Raw genomic sequence first — 12,915 nt, 5'->3', positions numbered from 1 at the left:
TGTAACTTTTTCTGCACGCGCATTTACTTCTGTCTTCCACAGAAATCCGCGCGCTCGTGGAATTTAAAATTAACCTTCATTTCGTTTTGTTGCCTGACTGACTGACATTAGTTTCTCGACCTCTTTATAGAATAATTGCTTATAATTAATATACGAGAGTAAATAGTGTAATTTCAGAGAGACTTGACGCGTCTAATTGAAGAGAACATGAAGTTAACAGAGACGTTTTTGTTTAATGACCAAAATAGAAGCACGTCCGCTAATTCAGTGGTAAGAAACGAATGCATTGTTATGCTATAGTTAGTCACATAATTGTTATTCATTTTTTAATGTTGTAAACCTGAAAAAAACAACATTTCCGTAACGAAAAGTTTCCTGGCTAACCAAAAACAAACGTGCAAAAAACCAAAAACATGTTTTGGGAACGTTATGAGAACCCAAAAATAACGACAGATAGGTTGATAGATAGCGATAATAATATCAAGGATGAGATTTGGACATACAAGACTAAACAGTACACTTTAAAAAAATGGGTAAACTTAGCCTACAGGAAGGTGTGAATTGTGTGGGCAAGAACCAAGAAGAAACTGGAACATGCTATGCTATACTGGCAGAAATACGAGCCTGAAAGAAGGATTCTAATGCAGAATCTAGAAAAATAAATAAAAATGCAATTTATACTAGGAGATATTTTACAAAATAACTCTGGAAATGAATGTTATAATTGTATTTGTCAGTATCTTGTGGGAGAGGGTATAAAATATGTCATTCTGATCCACACTCCATACCAGTCGGTGGCGGTAAAACTCCATTTTGTTGTTTGTCAAAAGCCAATAAAATCTCAAAGATGAAGAAGTTAGTTTTATTTTATTCACATAATTCTCTCAAGAGGAAAGCAAGTCTTCGTAAAGCAGTGAGCCATGGATGAGATAGAGGCCGATGATTTTCTAGAGGATGAAAGGACACATCGGGAACTGCTTAAATCGCCCGTTAAACTCCAAGAGTGGACGGACGACAAAGGTAATGTTCCGATGAAATCATATATTAACTTGTTGTTAATGTTGGAAAGTGTTCGATAAAATTGGATATCAAAACTAAGTAAATTATCACTGCAGAGCAGAACACCAGAACTGGGGACCGAGAATGTATGGCAAGCCGTTTTAGCATTAAATACCCCAGGGCTGTTAGACTAGTCGTAATTTAGTTTTGACTCGTCTTAATTGGAATTAAGATATCTACAATGCTATTTTTTGACTAGTCATATTCTTCCATTGGGAAATATTTCCGGATATCTTCAAATTAGTTTTGACTAGTAGAAATTGTAAATAAAGATATCTATAATTGATTGTGTACTAGGCATAATCCTAATTAGAGATATCTCGAATTACAATTTTACTAGTGATATTTAAATTAGAGATATCTCTAACTGAATTATTACTAGTAAAAAATACTCTAACTGGTTTTTGACTATATAGTCATAATCAAATATATCTATATCCTGTATCCAAAATACATTTGTATATCTGAAAGTAATTTATGACTGGCCAAATTACAATTGTAGATATCTTGAATTGTAGGCTACTTTTGACTAGGCAAAACTTAATAAGTGATATCTTGAATTGGAATTATTCCTAGTCAAATCTCATTTAAAGATATCTGCAATTTAATTATGGATATCTAAATCTGATTTTTGACTAGGAAGATCTTTCTTTGGAGATATCTGCATTTAGCTTTGTGACTAGTGAAAAACTTCAATGTAGATATCTTGAATTAACTTTCTGACTAGTCAAAACTCATTTTTAGATATCTTAATGTACATGCAAATCATGATGCAAATACACCTTTGCTAAGCCCCACCTTAAACATTTTATTAGCCAATCCTACCTGGGAAACTGTTGTCTTCCACCATTTTGTCTAGGAATTGTATAATAAAGGTCCTGCGTCTTTGGGTCATTTAAATCTGCTTTATACAGAAGTAATTCATAAGTATGAAAATAAAAAGTATCTTGGGCACGTGTAAAAGTGACACATAATATGCAGAGAAGACTCAAGAAGATTTTTGTCCAATTCTTTATCTTAAAGAAGAATGATGTTGAGATGTGCATGCTGTGGATTAAATCGTGTTAGCCTTTATTCCCGAACAAACACATTTAAAATCAGTAAGCATTTGCAGTGGCCTCATGTCTGGTGCAACATTTGCTATAATTTTAAAATAACTTTTCAATGCACTGGCGCTCATCACTGAACACAGAAAAATATCGTCATCACGGATCTCTTGCTATAATACAATACAACACTCCCACCTTGTGGGTTATTATTACCATATGACGAATTATAATTGCAGATATCTCTAAATTCTGACTATTCTGACTAGTCAAATTACATTTATGACTATCCAAAATATATTTATGGATTGTCGAAACATAGTTTTAAATGCTAAAACGGCTTGCCATATATAGCAAATAGCAAGTCAATATAGAAAAGAAAGGAGAGCTTCGCTCAAAGAGTCCATAGAGAGACAAACAACATATACCATATGCAGCGTTTCTCCTTATGGATAACTATTATGTACTTCACTCTGTAAATTCAAGAAAATGTTTAAAAACAAGGTGATAAATAATTATAAAACTCAATAGGAATAATTTTCATATGTAAGCTATTGTAATATCTGATATGTGGACCTTTGTAATCATGTATGTACATTTAGAAAATTGTCTTATGTAACTTTGTTTATTTTGTATGAATCAAATCCAGAGAGGAAAATGACGCTCATTAGATAATTATGTATTAAGGATAGGCATAATAAGCATTGGCTTCAGCCTACACCGTTTTCGCTTATTATATATATTTTTTTCGTGACTAGTATGGATAAAATTAACTGTGATGATCGAAAAAAATATTTGTTGTATTGAATTTGAATTGAACTATTACATGCCTTATGAGTGTGTAACTAAACATGGTGTACAAGAGATGATTAGATAGACAGAAAAGGAGATGCAAACATATTTATCCTAATATAAAGTCATTTCAATACTACATTTATTTTCTTGTTTAGGAGTTCCCACAGAGATCTACTTCCTCAAGTCGAACAGAAAGTGTCTGAAGCGGATCAGAGATGCGATGCTGCTTCATAACTGGCAGGAGGCTGCGCTTTATTACAACTCTTACATTCAGGCACTGGAGGCCAGGAATAGCATTAAAGTGCATCCAATGGCTTCTGAGGTACAACAGCCCGTTAAACTCTGTCAAGTCGACTTATAAGCTTTTTTTTTTACGAATTATGAAATCAGAATTAAAATGTTTGATTCACTTTTCTTGCATTGAAGAAACATAGCATATGCATTAACATTATCTCTATTGTTACACTGTTTATTGCATCCGTAGCCTGTCACTTAAAGTTGCTTCTAAGCAACAAACAGATTTAATCAATTCATTAAATCACCGTCGGCAATATAATGCAACAAAGATGATAAAAGTAAACAGATTTAAATAGACCTACCATTAATCTCTGTGTATAAACAATGATGCTGCCATCTTTCTAAAGTCATTTTTACCTCAATGTAATTTGGCTCCAAATCTCATGTGAAAATTGTCATTTTGACCCTCTCTACAAAATAGTGAATTACTCAGTAAATACATTCATGAAATTTAATATTTTGGGTTTTTTCACTATTTATGTTAGTCTTTCTTCAGAAAAAATATTTACCAAAAAAATCTAAATGAAGTTTTCGAAATTTGGATGAGATTTTACATGGAATGACCCCATATTATGTGCTTGCAAAGTCAAGACAAGTGGGTTGTTACCTGGTTTTGTTCAATATTAGTTAAATGCACTGTATAAGGATCAACATGCTTTTTCAGGCCATGCATTTTTCTTATCATAAAACCATGAAATCATCTTCGGCCTGACTTGTTTATTTGTTTGTATTTTCCTGTGGGATCCTCCTGTTTTGTGTTTGCTACTGTACGGATGATGTGTTTCTCTGCTGACTGCATAATTCTGTCCATCAGATCACATGGAGAATAGGCACAGAAATTCTGCATCATCTCCCTAACGCCACCGCTGAAGATTTCAACGCTGTATATGAACAGTTGAAAAACAATGGAGTCAAAAACTTCACGAAGGTATGCATTGCATTATGAAGCCCAAACCTCCTTTTTACAGCATTTACACTGCATTCAAGGCATGCATTTTAATCAGTATGTCATGTGAGGGGTGTGAAGTAACGAATTACAAATACTCACGTTACTGTAATTAAGTCGTTTTTTATTTAGAAATTGTACTTTTAAAAATTAGTAGTTTAAATTTTTTATAATTTACTTTTACCTGAGTCCATTTTAAGTGATGTATCGGTACTTTTACTCCGCTATCTTCCTTCCATTTTGCAATCAACTTGATTGGATCGAGCAATCGGTCTCGTGACTGTCGTCAAATCAAATTCTGCTTAGAAGACTTTAACCGCTAGCCTATCTGCTGTTACTCGTGGCTGCTGTGGAAGTGCATTCTTCAAGCGTCAATTCAATCGAGATATCAGCGTCTTCCTCTAATATGCTTAGGTACATTTCACATTTCTGCTTACCTGATGAACTTTATATAGGCCTATCTACAGGGCCTGACTCGTTGAGTCCGTTGAGTCGTTGAGTCTTGAGGAGTTTAGTATGAGCATGCGCTGTGAAGGTGTGTTGGGGACACTCTAAAACTGTGGAAAAACACCTTCTGTTCTGAAATTGGAGGTCCAGATTCAGTATGCAGTGCACCTTATGACCCATGGTGTTAACTTGAACTGCGTTTCTGTCAGTGCGCGACTACACCTCGTTAATAAACAACATTTTTTGATTGGTCCATTTCATACAATCCGCCTTCACTTAGCAATTGCACTTGCGCGAAAACATTTTTCAAGTTCAACATTTTGGTTGTTGTTGTGGATGCTGTTGATAAAACAGCTTCGCCGAGACTACAAAGAGACATGCATTTGTTTTTGTGTGTGTGTTTCTTTTGTAAAAGTTTCCCCGGATATACTTCCCTATTTAATGCACAATTTTCCTTACACATTATATTATCAGCATTACAATTTGAGTAAATGTAGCTGTGTAAAATGTAAGGGATGATGCCACCCTTCTAGAACAATGTGCATTTACTTTAAATTGTAACATGGCATGCAATTACAGTGTAATTAGTGTTAGCTCATTGTCTTAGCCTTTTTCAGTTTATTAGGTGAGGTAAACTGATAATATTTAGTGATTCTCATTTCTTTATCAAACCACAAAAACTGGGACCGTTTTGGAGAGAAATTGAGTATTTTTTAATCTCTCTATTTAACCCATCTCATGGTGTGTGATGCTGAACTATAATGAGTTTCTAAAGGTTTTTGAATTCTTTGCACAGTTATGAAGATTGATAATTTGTGTGCAACAATAGCATGCTCAGGCTCAGTGGCCTTACACCTAATTTTAAATTATTATATATATTTTTTTAAACAATATGATTTAAACGGTGATGAGTGTACTGTTTTGATGCATTTTAAAACGATGGATGATAGATATTCTTCAATCTTTCTGACAAAGAACAAAAGATAATGTGAATTACAGTATGTACAATGTTTTTAATTGTAGTGCACAGTGTTTATTATAAGGGGGTAGAATGCACAGCTCAGTACTCACTACTCACTATTCATGAGTACTTTTAAATAAGCTACTTTTTTACTCTTACTCAAGTAGTTTTTTGGACAAGTACTTTTTACTCTACTAATTTTTGGAATGTAATGGTACTTTTACTTTAGTTAGTTTTTTCAGTACTCTTTCCGTTGTAGATCTGTTTGGAGCATTGCCTTCATCTCCTACTAAACGGGCAGATGGAAGAAGCCAAGCGGCAGCTGTCCATCGGAGAGAGCTGGAGATATGGCAACTTCTCGATTGCTCAGGGTGACACCAAAAAACTCATCTGTGCGTACAGCGGTTTCCTAGATTACTTGAACTGGTGTGAGAAGAAGTCTTCAGCAGCTGGAACCGGTAGGAAGATATTTGAGTTATGTTGAACAAATAAGTAGACTTCAGGATGTTCGTTAACAGTATAGCACTGTGAGGGTATTTCAAACAACTTTTTATCCATAAGCAAAAAATGCAAAAAAACTTTGCTGTTAGTATATCACAAATTGAATCTGCCAATTTCTTTTCCTTTTTCGTTCTTAACTTTGATGTTTACTGTGCATTTAGGCTATGTATAAGGTTCGAAACTTCATTAAAACAATATTTGAACTCTATAACCTTAGAGCTATTGCTTATTTCACATATTCTCGAACCAGTAAATCAAAAAGAGCATTCTGGGATGAACGAGCATACCAGAAACTTCAGAAAGAAGCTCTCCGCTCTGGAGTAAAATATTACTGCTTCGCTCACAGTGACACTGATATAGAGAATAACTCCCACTGGAGGGACTTTATGCTCAGACAGCAACATTACACACTAAAGAAAGTTGTTAAACAGCATCATTGGTCGTCTTTGAAATTTTATTTATTTCTTCAGAAATCATTCTTAATATGCTCATTTGCTGCTCAAGAAACATTTCTGATTATTATCATTGTTTAAAACGATTGTGCTGCTTCATATTTTTGCGGAAACCTTTTTTTTTTCAGGATTTTAGGGATTTTCAGAGGAGGACCAGTGGTTGCTCTGTAGGCAAACGTCAGTGACTTGAATTTGATGCGATTTAGTGAGGAGAGGAGTGACGTGTGCTCTCTTCGGCTCATTGAAGACCACTCTTGCTGCAGCATTCTGGATCAGTTGCAGAGGTTTGACAGTGCAAGCTGGAATACCAGCCAGGAGAGCATTACAATAGTCCAGTCTGGATAGAACAAGTGCTTGGACAAGGAGTTGTGTAGCATGTTCTGATAGGAAGGGCCTGATCCTCCTAATGTTGTATACGGCAAATCTGCAGGACCAGGCAGTTCTAGCAATGTGATCTGTGAAGTTCAATTGATCATCAATTACAACTCCAAGGTTCCTGGCTGACCTTGATGGAGTTATGGATGACGAGCCTAGCTGAATGGAAAAGTTGTGATGAAGTGTTGGGTTGGCCGGGACCACAAGTAGCTCTGTCTTCGCAAGTTTTAGTTGAAGGTGGTGGTCCTTTATCCAGTCAGAAATGTCTGTCAGGCAGGCTGAGATGCGAGCAGCTACCCTCAGATCATCAGGCTGGAATGAGAGAGTTGTGTGTATCAGTGTAGCAGTGATAGGAAAAGCCATGTTTCTGAATCACAGATCCTAGTGATGTCATGTAGATGGGGAAGAGAAGTGGTCCAAGCACTGAGCCCTGAGGCACTCCAGTAGTGTGTCATCAGTGTAGTAGTGATAGGAAAAGCCATGTTTCTGAATCACAGATCCTAGTGATGTCATGTAGATGAAGAAGAGAAGTGGTCCAAGCACTGAGCCCTGAGGCACTCCAGTAGTGTGTCATCAGTGTAGTAGTGATAGGAAAAGCCATGTTTCTGAATCACAGATCCTAGTGATGTCATGTAGATGGAGAAGAGAAGTGGTCCAAGCACTGAGCCCTGAGGCACCCCAGTAGCTAGATGTTGGGTCTTAGACGCCTCACCCCTCCACGACACCCTAAAGGGCCTACCTGAGAGGTAAGACTTGAACCTTTGGAGTGCGGTTCCCGAGATGCCCTCCATCTTTAGGATTGACAGGAGGATCTGGTGGTTAACTGTGTCAAAGGCAGCAGGATTTGGAAGCTGCTCTTGCCAGTCTCAGATCTTCAATTACTGAGAGCAGGTAGCTCTTAAGCAGTGGGGTTACCCGAGCCTGCTTAAATGCTGTGGGAAAGGTACCAGTGTGAAGAGAGGTGTTGTTGATGTGCATGAGTGCGGGTACAACTGAGGAAGAAATGGCTTGAAGTAGATTAGTGGGAATAGGATCAAGCGGACAGGTAGTAGGGCGATTGGAAAGCAGGAGTTTGGAGACTTCTGCCTCTGAAAGCAGAGAGAAGGAGGGTAGAATGTGTGTGTTTGCTGGTAAAATGTGTGTGTCAGTTCGTGGATTGGTTAATTGGCCGCTGATGGTGGTTGTTTTATTTATGAAGAATGTGGCAAAACCGTCAGCTGTTAGGGTTGATGGAGGAGGAGGAGGAGGAGGAGGAGGAGGAGGTTTTGAAAAGCATGCGAGAGTCAGAAGAATTGTTAATTTTGTTGTGATAGTAAGTCATTTTAGCAGTAGAGATATTAGCAGAGAAGGAAGAGAGGAGGGATTGATAAAGAACAAGGTCAGGAGGATCTTTCGATTTGCACCACTTCCTCTCTGCACCCCTGAGTTTAGAACGAAGTTCGCGGAGAACATCAGATAACCAGGGGGCAGAGGGTGTGGCGCGGGCTGACCTGGAGGAAAGGGGCAGAAGTTGTCCAAGCAGGAGGTTTAAGGGGAGAAAAGAGTATCAGTTGCACTGTTAGTATCTAGTGTTGAGAGCTGATCAGGTGGAAGAAGTGTGGATGAGACCAAAGAGGATAGGCGAGAGTCTGAGAGTGAGCATAGGTTTCGCCGAAAGGTGACCTGTGGAGGAGTGTGTGTTGTGTTCTGAGGCAGGTTGAGAGTGAGAACTATGAGAGGAGTACCATCCTCAGGGAAGGATGAGAGTAGCACATCCAACTCCTCCAAGAAACTGCCAAGCTGACCTGGGGGACGATAAACAACTACAAAATGGATTTTAATTGGACTAGCGATGGTAATTGAATGCGATTCAAATGAGCTGTTGTCACACAGATGTGTGTGGTAAAGGATCAAATTTCCAATCGTTTGAGATGAGCAGACCAGTACCTCCACCCCTTTCGATCAGGCGAGGGGTGTGTGAGAAAGTGAAGTTAGTGGAGAGGGCAGCCGGTGTGGCAGTGTCCTCTGGTCTGATCCAGGTCTCTGTCAGGGTCAATAGGCTGAGACCTGCATGACTAGAAATAGATGTAATGAAATCAGCTTTGTTTACAGCGGACTGGCAATTCCAGAGACCAATAGGAAAAGAGAATAAAGTACTAGAAGACACCGGAAAGTTACTTAGGTTGTTAGGATTGTACTGCCTCCAAGTGTGACATTTGATTTACGTATGTTAGTAATAGTAGGGATTTGAAAACACCTAGTTAAAGAGAGGTCACAAACAGAAAGATCAGAAGAAAAGTTGTGTAGAAGAGAAAGGAAACAACAAGAAAATAGTACTCAAGTGCCTTGTTGGTGTCTTTGCTCGGTGGAGTCGCGTAGGTGGAGTCTTTACACTCTTTAATCAATTTAATGCATTCTTGTCCATGTTTCTGGTATCAGATGAGGCGAGCCGTAACCAAGAGATGCACAGCTACTTCAGATATGCTTCTGTGGCCCTGAAGGACATCATCAGTCAGCCTGGAGTCTGGGACCCTTTTGTGTTGAGTTACATTAATGTGAGACACTATCTTACCTTGTGCAATTTGACAATATCTGTTTAAAGGGTTTGTTTATACCAAAATGACAATCCTCTCATCATTTACTCAAACTTGTAATGTTCAAAACTCTGTGGAACACACAAACAGATTTGTTTTAAGAATCTTCATACAGCTTTGTACTATCAAACAAGCTTCAAAAAAGGTCAAAATGCATCATAAAAATTATATATACCAAGTCTTCTGAGGTCAAATGAGGTATTTGTGTGCGTAAGTCGTATTTTAATAGATTTTTCTTGCACAAATGAGATGTTGTGTGTGCTTAACGGCTTACATTTCAGTCTATTGGTTACACACAGCTATTATATTATTTAGAAGATTTAGAATATAATGCACAAGTCTATATGTATCATCCGCTGCAGATGCTGGAGTTTTACAACGATGAGGACGGCGCTCTGCAGATTCTGGAGAATTACGCTTACAACAAGGAATTCCCAATCAATCCCAATGCTCATGTGTACCTGTACCAGTTCCTCAAGAGACACAATGCCCCAGATGACAGACTCATCGGTGCATTAAGGGTATGAAATGGTTCTGCCAATCAGAATAGTTTCTGATTAAAATTATTAATGTTATTCTGGTTTCTGTTGCTCAGATTCTGCGTTCTTTTGTCCCGAGTCATGAGCTGATGCTGGATCTCTGCTCTCTCCTGCTGGGCACCAGTACGTATGAAAACTAGACATTTCTGATTGGTTTTTAGCAAGTTGCTGTGTGGTTATAAAGATGTTCTGGGTTGCTCGGGATCATCCTCCACTGTAAGTCTGTTGGGTTTATTTGTTAGTTTCATCATCCACCAGTAACTGAAATGTATAAAGTAAAGAGCCTTTTTCCAGGACTCATGAGCGATCTAGAAGAAGCTCTCAGCGTTTCAATGGACCTTCTGGAGTTTTCCAGTTGGAAAAGTGACATGAAAGCTTGGTCCTGTCTTCTGAACATTATAAAGTTACTCAAACGGAAGTAAGTTGCTGTTTATGCTCTTATAAAAAACAAGTCGATTTGGGTCAAAATTGCATTGTTGGAAAAAAAAAAAAATTGGGGGGAAAATCACAATGTTTTTCTCCAAAACGCGTTGGGAACAATTATTTGCCCCCTCTTATTAAATACTGTTTGCAACCTCCTTTTGCCAACAAAACAGCTCTGAGTCTTCTCCTATAATGCCTGATGAGTTTGGATAACACCTGACAAGAGATCAGAGACCATTCCTCCGTACAGAATCTCTCCAGATTCTTCAGATTCCCAGATCCATGTCGGCGCTGCTTCTCTTCAGTTCAGCCCACTCATTTCCTATAGGGTTCAGGTCAGGGACTGGGATGGCCATTGCAGATGCTTGGTTTTGTGCTCAGTGACACATTTTTGTTTTGATTTTGATGTTTGTTTTTGGATCACTGTCCTGTTGGAAGATCCAAACATGGCCCGTTATAAGATTTCTAGCACAGGCTGTCAGGGTTTGATTTTTTTTTATCTGTTGGTATTTGATCAAATCCATGATCAAGATGTCCAGGACCTCTGGCAGAAAATTAGGCCCACAGCATTAAAGATACAGAAGAGCACACTATTGAAAGATGAACATGTGAAAAAGCATCATCCTCTCTAATGTTTCTTCTGATGTTGATTTATACTCATTTAGAAAGCGCAAGGAGTTTGTATTGAAGGAATGGGCGGCCAGGCGATCGCTGTGGTTCTCCTTTCACTTCAGAATCCATTTCGCCAGGAAAGACATGGTGGAGAACATCAATCTTCTGCAGATCAAGAGTGACGTTTTAAAGGTTCTAGGTGAACACTGTAAGTACATGATTATCCTTTTCCAGATAAAATGATGATGATGATGATGATGATGATGATGAATTAAAACCTGTTTTGTCTTTTGACTGACATATTTAATAAGTTCCTGAACATTTTGTTTTCTGTTCACAGTTTTAGACTACAAAAGATACGCTGCAAACTTAAAGAGAATCGCTGAAAGTAAAACAGATGAATGCCCATTCAGGGAGGTTGTGAAGAAAAGGAGGAAGAAAAAGATGGAGGAGAAGAAAAAGATGGAGAAGGAGAAGAAACAGATGGAGGAGAAGAAAAAGATGGAGAAGAAGAAAAAGATGGAGAAGAAAAGGATGGAGAAGAAGAAAAAGATGAAGGAGAAGAAAAGGATGGAGAAGAAGAAAAAGATGGAGAAGAAGAAAAAGATGGAGAAGAAAAGGTTGGAGAAGAAGAAAAAGATGGAGAAGAAAAAGAAGGAAAAGTTGATGGAGACGGAAGAAGAAGATGTGGAATAAAATATGAAAAAGAAGACCAGGAATTCTAAATAAATTGTATAATAAACATGTAAAATTGAGATTTTTCTAGATTTGTACCAGACAACGTTTCAGTTGTCCATGTATGACACAAGACTCCTTCTTTATATATTGTGAATCTGCTCATGTTGAGCTTTATGTTGAATTACAGTTTTTCTCATTTACTTTCTCATTTCTCGAGTCATTCACAATTCGTACAAACAAACATTTGCACACAATGGATTACCGGCAAAAGCCAGTAACTCAAAATCTTTAGATCATCTTTCAAATGTAAGTATTTATGTCAATAAACAGATCAGTCCTTGTTTCATTAGTCACAAGATGTTCAGTCATTGTCAATATAACGGTGTACAACAGTGTATAACAGTATTGCCCGATGTAAACTATGGCTGTAGTTACTGTATTGAAAATGCTCAAGCCTGCACTTCTTCTGTGTGGCATTTATACATAAAAAAAAAAACAAAAAAAACATTAGAATGTAGGATGTAAAAGGCGAGGAAATGCTGTGTTTTATGGCCCTGTAAGGGGAATATGAGTTAGCACACACAGGGATATTCCCTGGCAAATCAACAGGAGTTCTGTGGCGATGACTTCTCGACCATGTCTTCTGATTTTATTCATCCACGAACATCATGTTGTGAGATGGTTCACTCGACTCCAATTCCATTATACGCTATAACTCAGAACACGCAAAATTAGTTTTATGAATTACATGCATTTTCGTTTTAGACAAGATACAGTTACACATATTACATGTTCTTTCTCTTCTACGCCCATTGAAAATGCGTCCAGGTCATGCTTGCTGTTCTGTAGATCACTAAAATGTTGCTGTGAAGTAGTTACTGTATGCACATAGATGTTTTACCTGAGCAAACTGGTACCGTAGCTCCTGCACTCAGTCATCATTTTTTTTCTTCTGATGCATAACCTTAAGTTGACTTCACTTGGTGAACTCTCCAAACCTGTTTTTTTTTTTGATATTATTTTTTTATTTGGAAAGGCAAAATCCCACCACATACATTAATTACAATATTAGGTGTTCAAGTACATAGGCAGGGATGAATTCAGAAATTTTGGATGAGTTGTTCATATTGCCCTTCTGAGTTTTCCTTTTACGGACCTCTACTTATTTCAGTTAAGAACAATAACAAAGCAGAACGGAACCGGGATGCGCA

At 37.8% G+C, this 12,915-nt stretch overlaps 1 protein-coding gene across 2 annotated transcripts; it reads left to right on the top strand.

Annotated features, from left to right (window-relative positions):
* The first annotated feature begins 829 nt into the window (after window positions 1-829).
* Window positions 830-12,056, top strand: LOC311305142 (TATA box-binding protein-associated factor RNA polymerase I subunit A-like). Of its 2 annotated transcripts, none has more exons than XM_084432682.1 (10): window positions 830-1,020; window positions 3,056-3,222; window positions 4,012-4,125; window positions 5,811-5,943; window positions 9,298-9,413; window positions 9,815-9,973; window positions 10,048-10,114; window positions 10,286-10,409; window positions 11,080-11,234; window positions 11,367-12,056. In XM_084432682.1, exons 1-10 carry the CDS (start codon window positions 921-923, stop codon window positions 11,720-11,722), a joined length of 1,491 nt encoding a protein of 496 aa, XP_084288808.1. In that variant the 5' UTR covers window positions 830-920; the 3' UTR covers window positions 11,723-12,056. The 2 variants fall into 2 exon arrangements, with proteins under 2 accessions (XP_084288808.1, XP_084288807.1); XM_084432681.1 differs by having other exon boundaries at window positions 892-1,020; window positions 5,811-6,009.
* The last annotated feature ends 859 nt before the right edge of the window (window positions 12,057-12,915 follow it).

This window comes from Rutilus rutilus (genome assembly GCF_951802725.1).
Source record: "Rutilus rutilus genome assembly, chromosome: 15".
Classification (NCBI taxonomy): Eukaryota; Metazoa; Chordata; class Actinopteri; order Cypriniformes; family Leuciscidae; genus Rutilus; species Rutilus rutilus.
This window is presented reverse-complemented; position numbering and strand designations above follow the sequence as displayed.